Raw genomic sequence first — 18,329 nt, forward strand, 5'->3', positions numbered from 1 at the left:
CGGTTTCACAAGGCTTTACATTCATTCCATTACCTTTGCAGATACTCTGGCAGTCTGTAATGCACATACTTGTCGGTGAGCGAAGCAGAGGTTAAGTGTGTATGACACAGATGAGCCCTGAGATTAAATATACACTGTGAAATGCATGTGGATGTTCATGATTTAAACCAATGAACTGTGGCCTGAGATGATGTCACATGAAGCGCAGTGGTAAGTGGAAGGTTAAACCTACTTGCATCTCGGCTCATTAAACGCAGTTAAAGTGCAAATCCCCTCATTCTGACAGTAGTGATCACAAGGGTTTTCTTTCTGGTCACAGCGCTGACTTTTAAACCCCACAGAGCATCTGCAGAATTTCAGTAAAATACAGCTAAATAAGGTGACGGACTTTTTTTCTTCTTTGCCAAATATGCTTCATATTTACTTTATAAAGAGATAGCAACAGTGAAAAAATGGCTTCCAGATATGTTTACTTCTCTCTCATACACAGTCATTGCATGCTGCTCTCACAGGTTTGGGAGCCAGATCAATTACCCCTTCACATCAAAGGATGAGAAAGCGAAAGTCAAGGTAGTTACCACAGGAGCTTAGTGGTTTCATTTCAAGTAGTCTGTTTGCACAGAGAATGCACAAGGAAATATTAAATTCCATGTTTTCTCAGAAATTTTGAGAATCTCCAGTACTTTTCTTTGGGTGGTTAGAAACCAAGACTAAAGTACAGATATCCTCCCACCCTCCAAAAAGAAATTTCAGGGCCTAACAGGCTTATAGAATACAGTACTGTAAATGTAATACAGAAATTAAAAAAAAATCAATCAGCAGTACATATTTGAAAAACCCCAAGTTCCTCCAAAAATGATGACCATAGATATTAATGTACTCATAGAAGTGATGATCTCTATGCTTTATGTATCTTAATTATGTCAGGAAAATTGGGACAGATTTCCCTTAAAATTCCAAGTTCAAAGATCTATATGTGCTTGAAATGATGTAATGCTAAGAACTGAATGAGCTCATTCTCATGAAATTATTAGCAAATTGATGGAGATTCTCTAACACATGAGCCAATGAGGGACAATACTTGATCAGAGATGTGCATGAAACACTCATTCAAGATGTCTTTCCCCCAGAAAGGAGAGGCAGGGGAAATATATGTACATACAAAGTCCTATCATAAAATGCCCACGATGCTGTAAAAATACTCACAGACACACAGGCACACTTGTCTCCGGGTCCAGCTGGCACGTGCCACCATTGTAACAGTAGCCATCACATAGTTGACAGCTAGAGGCGATCTTCCCATTAGTGCAGCTGTAGCAAAAACAACAAATCCCATTGTTACTGGCATCATTAAGGTTGGAAGCTGACACACCATCTCTGAGTATAAGATTATTCATCCCACAACAGTAATGGTTTGGCTGCCTAAAAGAGACATGCTGGAAAAGAGACATGCTGTAGGCTAAATAATTCATTTTTATTTGGACATATGACATAAAAAATTTTTGTAATTTTCAGATTTTCAAATGACTAGCTTAATGCAGAAATTTCAACTTTTCTACATGTATGTTTAGCGAAATGTACTTATGTTCCAATGGCTTTCATTTACATGTCAGAGAGACCTTGGCATCAGCATATTGTTCCTTTGTTATAAAACTAGGATCTGGTGACATCTGTGTGAATTGAAAATCATAGGTTCAAATAATAATCGGGAAGAAAATGTTTCAGCTTTTCATTCTAAACTGGAAATCTCATCCAAAAAAAATGACTAAGAGTTTTAGATGTCGCATTTTCTAAGATAGTGCGGAGTTTCCCATAATCATGTTGGTTTTACTGTTTATCTTTGAATATGTGTTATAACTAATGTCAAACCCTTCATTCTCATAGAAGAAATGGAGGAACTCACTGAAAAGCTAAGTAGCAGGCTTTTAGGGACAATGTGCATCATGTCAACAAAATAATGAGGCGGTCTTTAAAATCTTGGGAAAATAATTCTATTTACCAGTGATACTACATGGCTGAGATAATAGTAAATACTTTGTTTATTGAAATACTCAACAATGAGCATAAACATAGGAAATTATAGTAATCTTTTATATGCTATTTACATTCCTAAGCACACATAAACAGAGCGCACAATGGAAACTGCTGGGAATATAGAGACGGTCAATTAGTGTTCCAAATTATTGAGAAATCTATAGGATTGAAATAATACAATCAGAGCCAAAATCAGAATTAATAGCAGATCCTGTTGTTTGGAACATGTGGTCATGCTAACATTTGGTGCTCTGAAACAACTGAGCATATCATGCTATATCTTGAAATAATTTCACAAACAATTCAGGCTGCTGTGTCCTTAATGTCCACAGTGGGTAACTACTATGATACATCCGCCATAGGCTAATGTCCCGTAACAAGTCAGGTGCCTGGAAATAACTGATTTGTGATGCTGTCCTTCACTTTCTTCTATGCATATTCATTTGACATCACGTGTTTAATTTGAAAATATTTCTAATGGGTCCAGCTGAAAAACTGGATTTCTGTAAAAGATTGAAAAAAATCAGTGCATAAACTATGTATAGGATTTGAAATCTTTATGGAAAAAGGAGTCATTCCAGGGCAAGTCTGGGTTTTCTAAAGTTTCTAAGGTGATATCCTTTACAACCTACATAGTTATCTCAATATGGACACAGCATATATCACGCAAGCTCACTGACACTGGTGTCTAATAAGTTATGTGGATTTGACGGAATGCTGATCTGTACCCAGTATCTTGGAAAACTAGAGAGTAAAAAACTGTGATTTCTTGTTTGATCAAGCAGACATAAGATGGGAAAAATCATTCATTCTATATTAAAATGACTCTACAAAAGTTAGCTGTATGCTAAACTTTATATTCTACAACAGAGAAATGCTTTGATTGTATTTAAATTTCTGACTCCACCAGCTATGAGACATGTTACCCCTTTTCCTTCTAAAGATTTTGTGTGAATCTAAAACTCAAGATGAAATCTGCAAAGTTTTAAACGTGAAATACATATTATACAAGTTATAATGTTCCAAAGAGCATAGCACATATTTTAATGTAAGCTTTCATAATACTTTTCCTTTTTACATATATTCTCACTCACATGCCAAGTTTATAATGTGTCACTTTCAAAAATCAATTATCAGTTATACACTAAACAAGAATCCTCAAAACAGTTGATAGCAAAAGGGTATTATTGAGGTTACTGAAGAGCATGCTGAAGATTTTTTCACTGATACTTTGATTTCCAGAAGACACAAAAATATGCAATTAGGACTGCTTAAAAGACAATACACATATATACTTGATAGAGTACCTATTCAGGTTGACAGCTGCTAAGATGTGTATTAGAAACACAACTATATATTTGTCATCACAAGACCCATGGTGGCTTGAATTTTTCTAATTAAAAACAAAAAATGTACTTTCACCGCTGTAATTTTATTTTCTTTTACCTATGAAGCAGAATTCCAGAGTAACTGTCAACTTCATTTTAATGCTAACTGGAAAACATCTTAGAAATGACAATGCTTTGATCATCTAACGTGTTTCAGAATATACAAAGAATTTCACTTCTATTGCCATTGTCAAATATTATTTAACTTACCTGGTAAGTCATTTGTTATTATACTCTTACTTGAAAAGTTGTACTAAATATTCATGGTTACCTTATGCAATTTGCTCATTCTTGAACATGGAGTTCGAAAAAAAAAAAACGAAAAAGAGTTTTTGTAGATAAGGATTATAAGGTTGGATGTCAGCATCCTTCTGGATTGTACAAAATAGGTTTTTCTACTCTAGAAAATCCAGTTTTTCCTGAAGAACAGGAAAAAACTGAGATGTCCAAAGAATATTGTCCTTTCTTCCTTAAGTCAGATTTCCTTTTAAAATGTAATAGGGTGTGTGCCTTTGATTTTTTTTTTTTCAAGGTAAGTTCAGTAGGAAATGTTGGCTCTGGATCTTTTTTATGTACTAGTCACGGTTCCCTGGGTATGAGAAATGGAACTGCAAGAATGACCGTAACCCGTTCTGATGTGGTACACTGGACACTGAGTGGAACGTACGCCCACTAATTGAACTAGAGTTCATTCATGCTGAAGTTTCATTGCAAGAAATCATGAGCAAATATGTTTTGGTAGTTTATGAATGTGTGCTTTGCATTTATGTCCTTATAAAAGGCACATGTTTATAGTTTAGTCATATTTCCAATTACTTTGCTTTGAAAATAATGTACTTGCAAATGACCTAATTTGCAGGTTTGAGTAAATGTCATTCATAATGATAACACAAATCATGTTTAGAGTAAATTCTAAGAGGAGCGTAAATAAAGAAAAAAACAACTGTCACGCTGTCTGAAACGAAATGTCATTGGGTCTTTTGTGACAGAGTGACATTCTTCATTCGGCACTCGCCTGGAGAGCTCAGGGGAAGTTGAGGCATGGGCAGTTAGTTGGCAGGCATAATTTTTCTAATGTTATATGCTCACTTATTACATTACTAAGCAAGGCAAGGTAGCAAATCTATTTCTAAATAAACCCTCTCCCACATTTTAAAGCCTGTTAACAGAAGCTTATAGTGAGAATTGCTCCCTAACCTCAGTGGGATACATTTATTACATATGACGAACCAGTATTTCCCTTTAGCTACAGTCTTTTTATTTTCCATTCACTTAATTTAAAAGTAAAAATGCACCATGGCAAAAGTCAAACTTGAAAAAAACAAGTCAAAATTGTACACTTTTTGTACATTTAATGTGCAGAATTTATTATCCCTTCTATTTATTTGGGGCCCTAATATTCACAGCTAATTAAGAAAATGAATTGATGTCATTTCCATTAGAGAAGCTTTTGGCTCCCCCTCAGTGGATCAGTTTGTCAAAACAAAGATCAACCCACTAACTACACAAATTCTGAACGAACAACACTGCACATAGTTTTGTTTTTGAAAATACCTGGCATTTCACAAGTTCTTGCTTGTTGTAGGAATATTCTAGCGGGAATAATTTGACCATGTCATTATACAACATCTACGTGTTCCTCAGATATTAATGAAAGATGTAGCGTAAGTTTATGCCCATTGAAACGAATTTAAATTTACCTATAAACACACACAAATGTGGTGACTGCTATCAAATACACATAAGAGAAATAATTTGCACAGTTCTTGCTGTTTGTCCCTGTTATTTACATACTTTTATAAGAAAATTTTTATATAAATAACACTGGATTTTGACTTACTTGCAAAGGATATCTTCATTGTCTTTATTTATAATGCAGTGACCCCCATGGCACCTGATGCATTTGTCCACCTCACATTTTGGTCCTTCATAGCGTGTTGGACAGACACATTGAACACTGCCATCATCCCTGAAGGTACACGATTCAGAATTCACACAATAGTGGTGACACACATCTGGGAAGATACACAACCACAAATTGAAATCACGTGACATTTTTCTTCAATCATAATAAACAGTACCATTGAATATTCAAATGAGCAACCAATAACTAACGTTCATTTTTCAAAACAGCTTTTAATTACAAAGAAAGCTAGCATTTTCTAATTATGCTGCTGACTTTTCTTTTACTCTTGAGTTAGCTCTCATTTCACCTTACTATAAGGAGAGCAGTTATGCAAAGAATACAATTTTACAAAGTCATATCTCTGTATTTCATTTTTGAAAAGATGTTTTAATATACTTGAAAAGTATTGGAGAGAAAGAGAGCTGACATTTCATCTACTAACTCATTCTGCAATTGCCTGAATCAAACATCTGGGGTGAAGCCAGGACCTCCCTGTGGGTTTCCTGAATGCGTAAGAGGAACACACATGCATGTTTGTACCATCAGTAACTGCCTGCAAACACACGAACAGGCGGCTGGAACAGAAGATCGGAAGGGTAATGTACAGGACTCTACAACCAGGTACTCTAATACAGGATGTGGATGTCCTAAGCAGAAGCTTAACCCGCTGAGTAACAATGTGACTACATTTCAACATGAGCAACAATGCTCAAGTTGACTTAGCTGTCAGGTATCTTTGCTCCTCATCACACCTCTTTCATATGGAGAAAATGCAAGGTGTGGTTTGCCTAGACAACACTTTCTGAAGCAGCTGTGGGAGCTGTAGAAAGAAATCTGCCTGAACAGGTGTCAAGCAACCCTACTTACTTTCCCAATACACACAGAAGTAAGCAAGCAAGGAAGTTTCCTTTGCACAGAATGCCAACAGCATTGTGTTGCTGCTCCATTTGATATGGGAAGTGAAATCACCAATCTGGACTGTGACCCACCTCCTGCCTCCCGACACGACCAAGGTAAGAGCATGACCTCCACCTCAATCATAGAGAAAATCCTCCTGTGTTTGCAGGCTTTTATTTTGAAAGATCTATCTGACTAAGCACCACAGGCAATTTTCTCAACTACAAAGGAAGTTTGTTCTCCAAATGATTCTGTATCTCTTGAACATCCTTAATAAAACAGAGGCAATTAAATAATATAATAGCTACTCTAATTTTAGATTTAGACATTGTTTCAATATTTTACAAAGCAGAGAGGTCCACATGAGTATTTACATAAATAAATCTTAATTTAGCATATTCAAAACATTAAAATTCATAGTTTAAATAAGTATATGCTGATTAAATCGATCTTCAATTTTTTTTTTCTTTAGGAGCTGCAATTTCGTTTTAACTATCTGATTATGAATCAACTTAGCTGAGACAGAAATCACGACCTGTAAACTTCACCTCCTATGACAATGTGAGGAAAATTAAAATATAATTTATAATTCTCATGTCTGTTTATCTAGCCTTTATTAAATCAGACATAAATTAAATTTATTGACTGGCTTGCGTCGCATCTATGGAAATTCATTTCAAGCAATCTTGTACTTGTTGTAGCATTATGCCAAGTATCCTCATTGAGATTCAATGCTTAATCCAATTTAAGTGGGCAGTTTCAAATGTGAGAGATTGAGGTTTAAAATTAATTCATAGCTAGTATGTGCCCTTAAAGATGTCTGTTTCCACTTGTTTGAGACTTACATGGTACACATGACAAAAATTTTGTCTTTGTTCACACACACGAAAAAAACCTATTAACATATTTCTTGAAGAACAACCTTCCATTGACAGGTTGGTATTTCCTTATTTTGACAGAGACCTTAAGAATTGTGGTCCTGGTTCAGCTGCCGGAGAGACTGGAGAAGGTTGCTGGTCAACTTCTCTCATTTCTCAGAAGGTGCCATGGTGAATTATTCATCAGGTAAATTCTTGCTCTTTTCCTTGTCACCCAAATCCCTTGAGGGACACATTTAAGAATTTTGAACTCATTGAACATGGGATACACTAAAGTGGAACCCATTGAGCCTAGAGCTCAGTAGAGAACTTGGGAGTCAGGAGAATGACGGAAATGAATTAGGGGCAATTTCGTTGGATGGCAAAAGAACTAAACTGTCAAAAATAGCTGTACATGAATTAATTTGAAATACTTTATTATTTTTAATTCTTTTTAGAGATTTCTTTGTTTTTTGGAAAGTCAGATATACAGAGAGGAGGAGAGACAGAGAGGAAGATCTTCTGTCTGATGATTCACTCCCCAATTGGCCACGATGGCCAGAGATGAGCCAATCCAAAACCAGGATCCAGGAGTCTCTTCTGGGTCTCCCACATGGTCCCAAAGCTTTGGTCCATCTTCAGCTGCCTTCCAAGGCCACAAGCAGGGAGCTGGATAGTAACTTGCTCTGCTGGGATATGAACCAGTGCCCATATGGGATCCTGGCGCATGCAAGGGAAGGACTTTTGCCACTAGGCTACTGTGTAAGATCCCGAAATACTTTTTTTGACTAACACTGAGAGCCATAGTTAAAACATAAGTTTTAATCTCAATTTTTGACACATTCTGCTTTAACCACACCAATAGAGAAACCTGTAAAACTAGAAAAAAAAAAGTGCTAAAATTCTGAAGGTCACTACTGTCCAAAGGTACACAGCTATAATGAATGTTTACCTTCATCACACAGTGTGAAAGTCTTCCTGGTAAAACTCTGGTTATAAGTAATTTTGATAAATAAATTAAAGCAACCTTAGACTAAGAATAAGAGGTTATGAAAATTCATACAACTCCCTTGTAATCAAAGAAATGCAATTTAAAAATGTACCACACTGGTAACAAATAATAGTGCAACCTCCAAAACAATAGCTGTAGAAGTGGAAGAGGCTCAACCACTTTGGGAAACAACTGGCTATTTGTACTGGATTTGAACATCCTTACACCTTACACTTAGTATGCTCACTTGCAGCAAATGCCCAAGAGAAATCACACACCAGTGCACCGAACAGGTAAATGTAATATGCATTGCAGCAACTTTAGAAAGAGCCCAGAACTGAAGATAATCTAATGTCCACCACAAAACAAATGGGTGAACTGTGAATATGATAAAATGTTACACTATACAAATACAAAACGAAAACTTTACAATTTTTTTTTTTTTAAAGATTTTTATTATTATTGGAAAGCCGGATATACAGAGAGGAGAGACAGAGAGGAAGATCTTCCATCCGATGTTTCACTCCCCAAGTGAGCCGCAACGGGCCGGTGCGCGCCGATCCGATGCCAGGAACCAGGAACCTCTTCCAGGTCTCCCACGCGGGTGCAGGGTCCCAAAGCTTTGGGCCGTCCTCGACTGCTTTCCCAGGCCACAAGCAGGGAGCTGGATGGGAAGTGGAGCTGCCGGGATTAGAACCGGCGCCCATATGGGATCCCGGGGCTTTCAAGGCGAGGACTTTAGCCGCTAGGCCACGCTGCCGGGCCCAAACTTTACAATTTTAAACCACAAAATGTGAGTCTCACAAATAAACTTCTGAAAGGAAAATTTGCCCAGAAAATAAACACAGCCTTTAAAAGGAATTCATACTATATTTAAAAGCAAAACTAATCCATGGTTTTGTTAATATATTATCTTGATGTGAATGTTAATTTATATTATTGTATATACCTATCAATAAGTCAAAACAAACTTATGCGTATATATTTCAGTGGAAAATATTTTTTATTTAAAGGCGTATAGGCTATGTTAGAATAGAAAATCTAGCTTAATTTGCTAATAAGACCAAACAGTTTTCTCATTATACATATTTTTTAAACATTTTTATTAAGATGCAACACTTGCATATCTTGTGAGATACAGTTGAATTATTTCAACACATTTAAACTAAATAAATGTGGCAAGCAGATCTTAAATTTCCTTCTTTTTTCCTTGTAAACATTATTTTTAAAAAGAATTAGTGGTTCAGGCTTTATGCTTTAAAGGAAATTCTTCATTCTCCAAAGTCATAGCATCTTGAAAACATGTCAAAGTATATGCTATTCAGTGCAGCTGATTGACCTCAAGACACAAATATGGAATTGAAAAAATGTACAATAAATGTTTATTTATGATAACATAGTAGAATAAAAGATACTAGAATTTCCACTTTAAGAGGAATTGTAAGTAGTATGTTGTTCAGATATGCCAGTACTCCCCTCCAAAGAAGACAGCAATCCTTTTATCTGTGAACTCTCTACTGATATTCAAATGAAGAGGCACTGCATTCTTCCCAGGGCACATGCTTAATATTCTATACTGAGTTGAAGTTCAGAAGCAGAGCTGTTCATTAGACTCCAGATCTGGCAGAATCTCCTTTTGGTGCCTTTCTATGATATTTTTCTGATCATCTTCTATTAGGCTTAAGATGTGAAGATGTGGAACCTGCTGAGTACCGTGTGGGTGGGTTGTTTTCTGTATTTCCATTAGGATTCCAGCAATTATCCTTTCTTCATTTAATCTTCATCTTTTCTACTTGTCTCTCCCTTCTTGTCCCTTTTAATTTGTTCTCCCTCCTGACCCACCCCCTCCTTCTTACTCCTTCCTTCTTTCATCTTAAAGGCACTAACTCATTTACAATTCCAAGATTCTTGAAAAGAGTAAAATTCATATCTTAAGAAATTGATTGATGAGTTTAAGGCAACTATATTAAGGTTTAATATGAATGGTGGTAATTTGGTCCTGTCAGTTTTGCAATGGATTTAGTCTTCTGTTGTTATTTATATAAGAAATTGATCTACTATTTAAGCTACCACGCAAACATAGGATTACCAATTTGTTAATCTTAAAATGATCCCTTCATGTTGTTACATTATGAAGAAATTGAGAGAGTTTTTTAGTATGAGAAAAGAGTTTTATTAATTGGGGAAAGAGTCTGATGGCTTACTGTCTGGTGGGAGATGTCCTGGGACCACTTCCACTTAGCAGAGTGACCACATGAGAAAAATGGTATCCAGCACTGGTCCTTTATACATTTTAGGTACAGCTGATGGGAGAAGGCAACAGTTCCTCAGTTTGCACATGCTTGTCACTTATAACTTGGGCAGTCATCATGGTGTTTGTTGACCTTCTGTACAGAGACAAGGCTAGGATGATTCAGTACTCCAGATATTCCTGTATGGGAGTGTCAACTTGACTTCAGCATGGTGCTGGTCACTTCTGCTCCACCCAACCTAACATTTCATCCTTTTTGCTTTATGGTATCAGTATGCACTGTTTGGAGCTAAAAAAGGCATGTTGTAGGGAGAATAACAGAACATTGTGGGGAGAATGTGTTTTCTATCACTCTAAGTGCTAGCATGACACCTACTACGTAAGTGTAGGAAAACCGCCTGAGATACATAATGTTTTTTGTGGTATTGAAATTGGGTGAGGCAACTGAAGTCCAGGTTTTGTGTAATTCTTGACATGATGACTGCATTGCTTCATGAATCATAGGAATGGCACTTCAGTTCTTCAGTTTGTCTCTCAGCAGCAGCTCTGAGCTAGAAACATCTAAGCAAAACTGTGTAAACATTTACTGCATTTTTCATCAGTGCCTCCTCTCTACTCTCAAATAATTACTACACATTCATATGCAAATTCTAAGGATCACTTCAGCGATTTATTTCAAGAAAGGAACACTTCATTAGTACTATCATACCCAGCAGAAATTGGTTTACTAACTTAGCGAAGTGTGAAGAAAAAATAACATAAGAGATAGCATCCTTTAGGCTTTAATGGTTCACTGTGATTCTAAGGGACGTGCTCCTGCCCCTATCTTATCCTAGCATCATGAAGTGTAGGGAGGTTATCATATTAGTCCTTACAATGTTTTAAAGCCATTTTGAAGGTATTCTAAAATATATATATATATATATGATCTTGTAAATACTGATATTTTGTATTAATAACTCCTTTATCCTTATGAGTATCAAATATTTATATGAACTTACCATTACAGAAACTTTGATAGTCTTCTGGGTTATTTTCATAGTTGACTTTTGTTAAGTAAAATGTTACTGAATACGAAACAGTAGACAGAAAATGAAGACAGCCTTAATAATTCCTTTAAAATTGATAGTAATATTGGTGTTTAACATCAAGATGAGCAGCAAAAAGATTTTGTTGACCTTTGTGATGCAGATGAACCCCCCAACAAACTGACAGCTCCCTTTCACACACAAAGAGAGATTATTTACCTTCCAACTTGGAAAAAAAATAACAAAAACCTCAATAGATACTGACACTCAAAATATCTTTTAAAAATGTTAGGCTTAAAATGGGTAGAATAAAAATAATACATAGGATATAAAGGATGCTTTTGTTAATGGATAGAATAAAGAATTAGAGAGAAAGAATGATGGAAGATTATAAAGATAGAAGATTCTTGTTAGAGTGGTCAGTAAGCATTAAGTAGGAGCAGTCTGAATTTATAGAAGAGTAAATCCAACACAACAGTGCAGTGGATCTCCGTTTAAACCCACCAGAGTAATTTTACCATGTGGATAAAATGGAAGTGGTGGATCTGTGATTGGTTATTTGCTGAGAACATGCATGTATCATACTGCATTCTAGGAGTTGCAGACAGTTCCACAGAATACTGAATAGGGAATCTGCTTTCAGAGTTCTGACAGCCTTATTGTACCATTGAGACATGAAAAAACAGAAGCCAAATCGATCTGAACAGCAACTGTGGTAAGAAACTGCACATCTCACTTCCTACATAAAGTCTATCACATGAATTCTGAGCATGTTACTGACATGAACTGCACAGCTTTTGAAATGTTCTTCATATGACAAGGAACAATACTAAAATGAAATTCATCTGTGCTAAGAAACTTAGAGATTCCAATGAAGTTATATCATAACCCTTTATAGTCACAATATAAAAATTGTTATAACCTCTGTAGGGTAATTACACTAAGAACTACCTTACAGCACCAAACACAATCATGCAATAGAAAGGACAATGATGAATATATAATTACAGAGTATTCATATGGTAATTAGGTAGATAGGAACTGATGAGTAAGTGAATGGCTATTTTCTACCACAGAAATGAAGTAATTCTCAAGGGAGATCATTATTACATTCTGTCTTTCCCTTTGTCTCTCAATCTTGTTTTTTCATGAGCACAGAAATGCAAAGAAATATTTCTTTTCCTTTAATCTTTCATAGTTACAGACCACATAAAAATGTATGCATGTATGGGCATGGACATAGGTTTATGAATATTCATGGTGAGTCATGTACCCATACAATCTTTAATAACTGTATTTCATTTTCTTCTCAAGCATTTTCTTTTGAATGAAAAGTAATTGCCAAGGAACTTAATTATTAACTCATATTTTCTACCGGTCTATTCACATTGCAGGAGTTACTGAACTGTGAAATTTAAACAGGAGCAAACCAAACTACATAATACCACCTAAGCAAGAGAGGAAGATGTTTCTTAAGCCTAATAGGGGGAACTTGCAGTGCCTTTAATGTGTTAAATGGTGGAAGCTCAATAGTACAACTACCAGAATGCACACTAATTACACTTACTGGAGTTTGATCTGGATTTTTTAATCAGTGTGAACTATTTTTCCTATTCATCATTTAGGTAAGTCCTTGACAATTTAAGTGTGCATACACAAAGACACATAGGATAATACTAATAATAACAAATTAAAGAAGGATTGGATTACTTTCACAAAGATTTGGAGAAGTTTCATGTGCAAGTCTTCAAGATTTTTATAACTGAGGTCATTTTCATTGCAATTCACATTCTACTTTCAGTTTTGTTGTGTTCTAGGAGGAGTAGAATCTGATTTCTGCTAACAAACATATTGTATGTAGACTTAGGCATATTTCCATACATATTTGAAGTATTTCTAGGACACTAGCAATAATATTTAATATACTTTTTGGTGAGTACCTACAACAAGCTGACTGAAGAAAAAGAAACACACACACCCCTGGGGCAGAATATGAGGGAAACGCAATTCTTCCTTGGGCTGATAGTGTTTTGTCATCTTAGCCACCTGATTATTGTCTCCAAGATAACCTGTGATTATCTTTCAAGGAGTCACTGATTTAAGTCAGCCTGGAAATGATGTCCATGTTGTCACTACACTCACCAATCTCCCATCATGCGCTTTGTACGCTTTGTACTCCCATGCCAGAGCCAGTTGCAAGTGAAAGTAAGAAAACAGTAATCATGACAATAACGCATACTCCATTTGGGCATCTGCTACATAATAGACACATGTGTTTGTTATAGATGGCATCATTCTATCTTGACAGGGGAATAAAACAAGTCACAGAAATATTAAGCAACTTAAAAGATTGTATACAAATCATTGGGAGAACAGGTTTTTAAGCCTAAATAGGACTAACTCTTACAATAAACACTTACTTTTTAGTGTATGTTCAACAGTTCATATATTGGCTCAGGAAAAGGAGTATGCAAAACATTGTTCAATGCCTCTAGTACTCCCTTTCCCTTCAGCAGATGTAAAATGGAAGTGCCCCATCTCCATGGCTGTCACAGGACCTACCACCCATCGGAAGGAAAGTGCCCTGCAGCAGCAAGAGGGGCTGATCTGGGACGTCTCAAATGATGCCACCAGAGCTTGCACTTATTAGAGCCCATAGACACCATGCAGCACTCTTTCTTCTTACTAAAGCCAAATGTTCCCCCTTCTGTTGTCTTTCTCCAGCATCCAAGCAGGGTATTTATCACTCATTACATTGGTGATTATTTCCATAATGGAGTCTCTTACTTCAAGAGAACACAGAATCATCAATGTGATCTATTCTTACTTTACCTAATAATCATTATGCATATTAATTATTAGGTATAATCAGGTTTTAATCCTTCCAGACAAATAAGAAACAAAGTAACAGCCATGAGGCTCAACATAAGACAAGCTTAAAACATCACTGTTCACATTTTACATAGGGTCATGCACTTAGAAGGTTTTCTAAAAATGCGTTGAGAAACTAACGATGTCAACAAGACTAAAAATGGCCCGTTTCCTAGAGACATACAGCATTAACAGAGTCAATTTTCCTTATTACCTAATTTAGGGTGCAAAAAAATGGTGATTTGCATAAATTCACTTAAAGTTTTGTGGTTGCTGTCTTTAAAACAATAAACCAGAGAGGAGAAAAATATGTTTAAGAAATTTTAGAATTGTTTACAATCCTTAAATGTTTTATGTGTCCTAAGATATTTTAATAATTAGACTTACTGTGTAGAAGTAAGCATATCTTTAAAATTCAGAAGTCAGTCAACCTCTTAACAGGAGGTCATATGCACAGAGCAGGGGGGACCCTGGAGTGGAGCAGGAGGGCAGGGGAGACTTGTAGCCCAACCCTGGAGACTCCCGAATTCTCACCAAGGACTATCAGAATGGGCACCAAGGACTACATCCCAACTGCCAAGGAGACCATGGAGAATTGGAGTGCCCTTATAGCTGAGAACTCTGAGGTTACCCACCCCCGTTTGGATCTCCCACACGGTATGGAAGAAGCCAAATCCTTCCTCACAGGATCTAATGTCATCAGAATAACAGCCAGGAGCCCTGAGCTGTCTGCAGAAACAGAAGAACAGTAAACTTCCTTCGGGACTTGGGAGGGGAGCTTTCTCTGGTCCTTACTTAGTTCCAACTTTGGCTCCCACCCTCGCTTGCAATGACCATCAGGGTCACTCCGGAGGCCCCCACCCCACAAAAAGTAGATAGACAGATCAATAAGGAAAGCATAGAACCGGAGAGAAAATGGACAGGTTTGACTCCCATATACCTTACTAGGTAGACACAAAAATTAGTTACTCCTCACTAAGGTATTGAAGATTTCTCTCCACTCCCCTCCAAAACTGTTCTGCACCTCAACTGTTGACATATGCCTTGTTAGAGTTATAAGCCAGTCTAGACTATCCTAAAATCTGCCAAGTTCAGCAAAATTATGCTTCAACACTATAAACTGTTAAAGGCTAAAATGAAAATAGAAGACACGAGACAGCTGAATAGTTCCCTATAGCCATTTTAAGGTGTATAGCAGCAGGTTCTGTATAAACTAAAATTGAAATGTCAATGAAGTAGTTACAGGATGTTGTTAAGAACTTGTATTTTTTAACATATTGGTTACTCAATACTGTCAATTAACTCCATAGTGTTGTAAATTGTTGTTGATGTTGTATTGTGGCTTTAAATTGATCAGGATGATATTCTGCCAGCTCTACTTTCAGACCAAAGAGGGTCTTCCCTAGAAACTGTTGAATTTATCTGGACAATAAGATGGTGGACTCTATGCATGGTATATGTTTGCAAAGAAAGAATCTTGATTGAATTTGAACTGTAATACTGCAACAAGGTGGAGGAATCCACCGGGGTGGGGGGAGGGCATGTGGAGGGGTTAAGGGAATCCCTGAGCCTATAAAACCGTGTCATAAAATGAAATGGAATTAAAAAAAAAGTGGAAAAAAAAACATAATTGAAAAAAATTCAGAAGTCAGTTTAAGAAAGTAAGCAAATATTGAATCTATGTATGTTAATTAAATATTCATTAGGGAAAACATGTGCAAAACTGATTAGAACGGAAAGATTTTTATCAGGAAAGCATATATAAGAAAATTAGCATTTCATAACTTATTCCTAAAATAGTGACATATGCAAAGCAGTTCTGAAGAGAATACTATAAATTGTTCTTTTTTTTAAGATTTTATTATTATTGGAAAGCCGGATATACAGAGAAGAGGAGAGACAGAGAGGAAGATCTTCCATACGATGTTTCACTCCCCAAGTGAGCCGCAACGGGCCGGTACGGGCCAATTCGATGCTGGGAACCTGGAACCTCTTCCAGGTCTCCCATGCGGGTGCAGGGTCCCAAAGCTTTGGGCCATCCTTGACTGCTTTCCCAGGCCACAAGCAGGGAGCTGGATGGGAAGTGGAGCTGCGGGGATTAGAACCGGCGCCCATATGGGATCCCGGGGCTTTCAAGGCGAGGACTTTAGGCGCTAAGCCACGCCGCCGGGCCCGAGAATACTATAAATTGTTAAAGAATAAAATTTTGATAAATCTTTGCTGTGCCTGAGTATTTACACAGAAGGAAACTATAAAATCCAGGAAGATAAATTATCAAAAATTTGAGTGTGTTAATAGTGTGGAGTGAGATTTCAAATGTACCCATAGCATTTATATTTTTGAAAGACTTGTAAAATTCATGTTAACACTGATAGCACCAGTACTTTTAGAAACAGTGAACAATTAGTGTAACTTTTATGACCGTGTCTTTTCAGGTGAAAGAACCTTGCATGCAATATAGTCACAATTTTATTTGTAAGTTCTGTGTTAAAAATTTCTCTATTTTAAATTATCCTAATTTTAAAAGGTTTTCTTTTTCAAGATTCACTTATTTATTTCAAAGGTCATTACAGAGAAGCCTTAGTCAAAGAGAGAATCTGATTCCTTGGTTCACTCCTCACGTGGCCTGGGGTTGAGACTCTAGGCGTATCTCTCACATGGGTACAGTGACAAGCAATTGGGCCTTCTGGGGAAATCTTCCTCTGCTGTTTGAAGTATATTAGCAGGGCACTGGATAGGAAGGAAAGTAGCTGGAACTCAAACCAGCAGCAAGATGGGAAACTAGGTTTACAGGCAGTGGTTTCACTTGCTGTGCCACAAAAGCAGTCTTATAAACAATTTAAAGAAGAAGCTCTTAATACAAAGTTGTCATTTCAGACTGGGTATGCTGAGTGCCAGATGATGGCTAAATATGATTCATCAGATGAGGTTAATTAAAAAATAAATGAATGAATATATGTTAGCTTAAAAAATGACAATTTTGTATGCATACCTCTGTGACTATAAACAACTCATTTGTCATACTTAGGCCCAAGTTCATTATCAGATGCAATTAATTTGGGCCTTATAAAATTCATTAACATAAACTGTGTTAATGGAGCCTATGTGCCAGAATGCTTGAATCTATGAAGGAACAACATTATTATGTTTAAAGTGTGATAAATTTGTATTATTACAAAACCAACAGAATTGAAGAAAATCAAGAATAATGAAAGACTGTATTCATGCAACAGAAAGAATTATTATTGCTATATACATGTAATGAAGAGAAAAAAAAAAACAACTACTTATTCTAGTTGGATGTGGCTGGAAGATGTCCATTAGAGTTCACCTGTAGGAGGCCTGGGACAATAGTGTGGTGACAATTAAAAGGTGATGTGGATCTTTAAAAAGGTAGAGCCTACTGTGAGATGCTTAGATACAGAAGGAGCTTGTAAGAGCAAGCTTACAGGACCTGGAACCATAACCTAGTGGCTAAAGTCCTCACCTTCAACGTGCCAGGACCCCATATGGGCGCCGGTTCTAATCCCACCAGCCTTGCTTCCCATCCAGCTCCCTGCTTGTGGTCTGGGACAGCAGTGTAGGCCGGCCCAAAGCCTTGGGACCCTGCACCCACGTGGGAGACCCAGAAGCAGCTCTGAGCTCCTGGCTTTGGATTGGCTCGGCTCTAGCTGTTATGGCCACTTGGGGAGTGATTCAACGGATGGAAGATCTTCCTCTCTCTCCCTCTCTGTGTATTTCTGCCTTTCGAATAAAAAATAAATAAATCTTAAAAAAAAAGAGAGCAAACATTCAACCTGCAACACATTCTGGCTGTTCCAGGGAGAGTGAGCCCAGGACAGCCAGCACTCTTTCTTGGTTCAGGACTCAAATAGCTTCAGTGTCCCAGCCTGAAATGCAGTCAGGGCCATCCACGTCTCCCATAGGGGAGGTGGAAACTCAAATACATTTGCCATCCCTTCTGCCTCCAAAGGTTTGCATTAGCAGCAAGTGGGAGTCAGGAGCTAGATCTGGAACTTGAGTTAGGCAATCTGATGAGAGATGCAAATATCTCAACTAATAACCATCTCTCCCCATCATGATGTTTTATGATACAAGTTTTTTCT

At 37.0% G+C, this 18,329-nt stretch overlaps 1 protein-coding gene and 1 long non-coding RNA gene across 2 annotated transcripts in view; one reads left to right on the forward strand and one right to left on the reverse strand.

Moving 5' to 3' along the window:
• Nucleotides 1–18,329, reverse strand: part of LRP1B (LDL receptor related protein 1B) — a 1,366,825-nt gene that overhangs the window by 33,286 nt on the left and 1,315,210 nt on the right. The window contains exons 87-88 of the mRNA XM_058664204.1: nucleotides 5,263–5,437; nucleotides 1,207–1,311 (exon numbers count right to left, since the gene is read on the reverse strand). Coding sequence (XP_058520187.1) covers nucleotides 1,207–1,311; nucleotides 5,263–5,437 — 280 coding nt within the window. The remainder of the gene's footprint in view (nucleotides 1–1,206; nucleotides 1,312–5,262; nucleotides 5,438–18,329) is intronic.
• LOC131480364 (uncharacterized) lies at nucleotides 6,250–7,291 on the forward strand. The gene is made up of 3 exons (XR_009245437.1): nucleotides 6,250–6,341; nucleotides 6,698–6,786; nucleotides 7,185–7,291. It is a non-coding gene; the product is annotated as an uncharacterized LOC131480364 (long non-coding RNA).

Source organism: Ochotona princeps, chromosome 5 (assembly GCF_030435755.1).
Source record: "Ochotona princeps isolate mOchPri1 chromosome 5, mOchPri1.hap1, whole genome shotgun sequence".
Lineage (NCBI taxonomy): Eukaryota > Metazoa > Chordata > Mammalia > Lagomorpha > Ochotonidae > Ochotona > Ochotona princeps.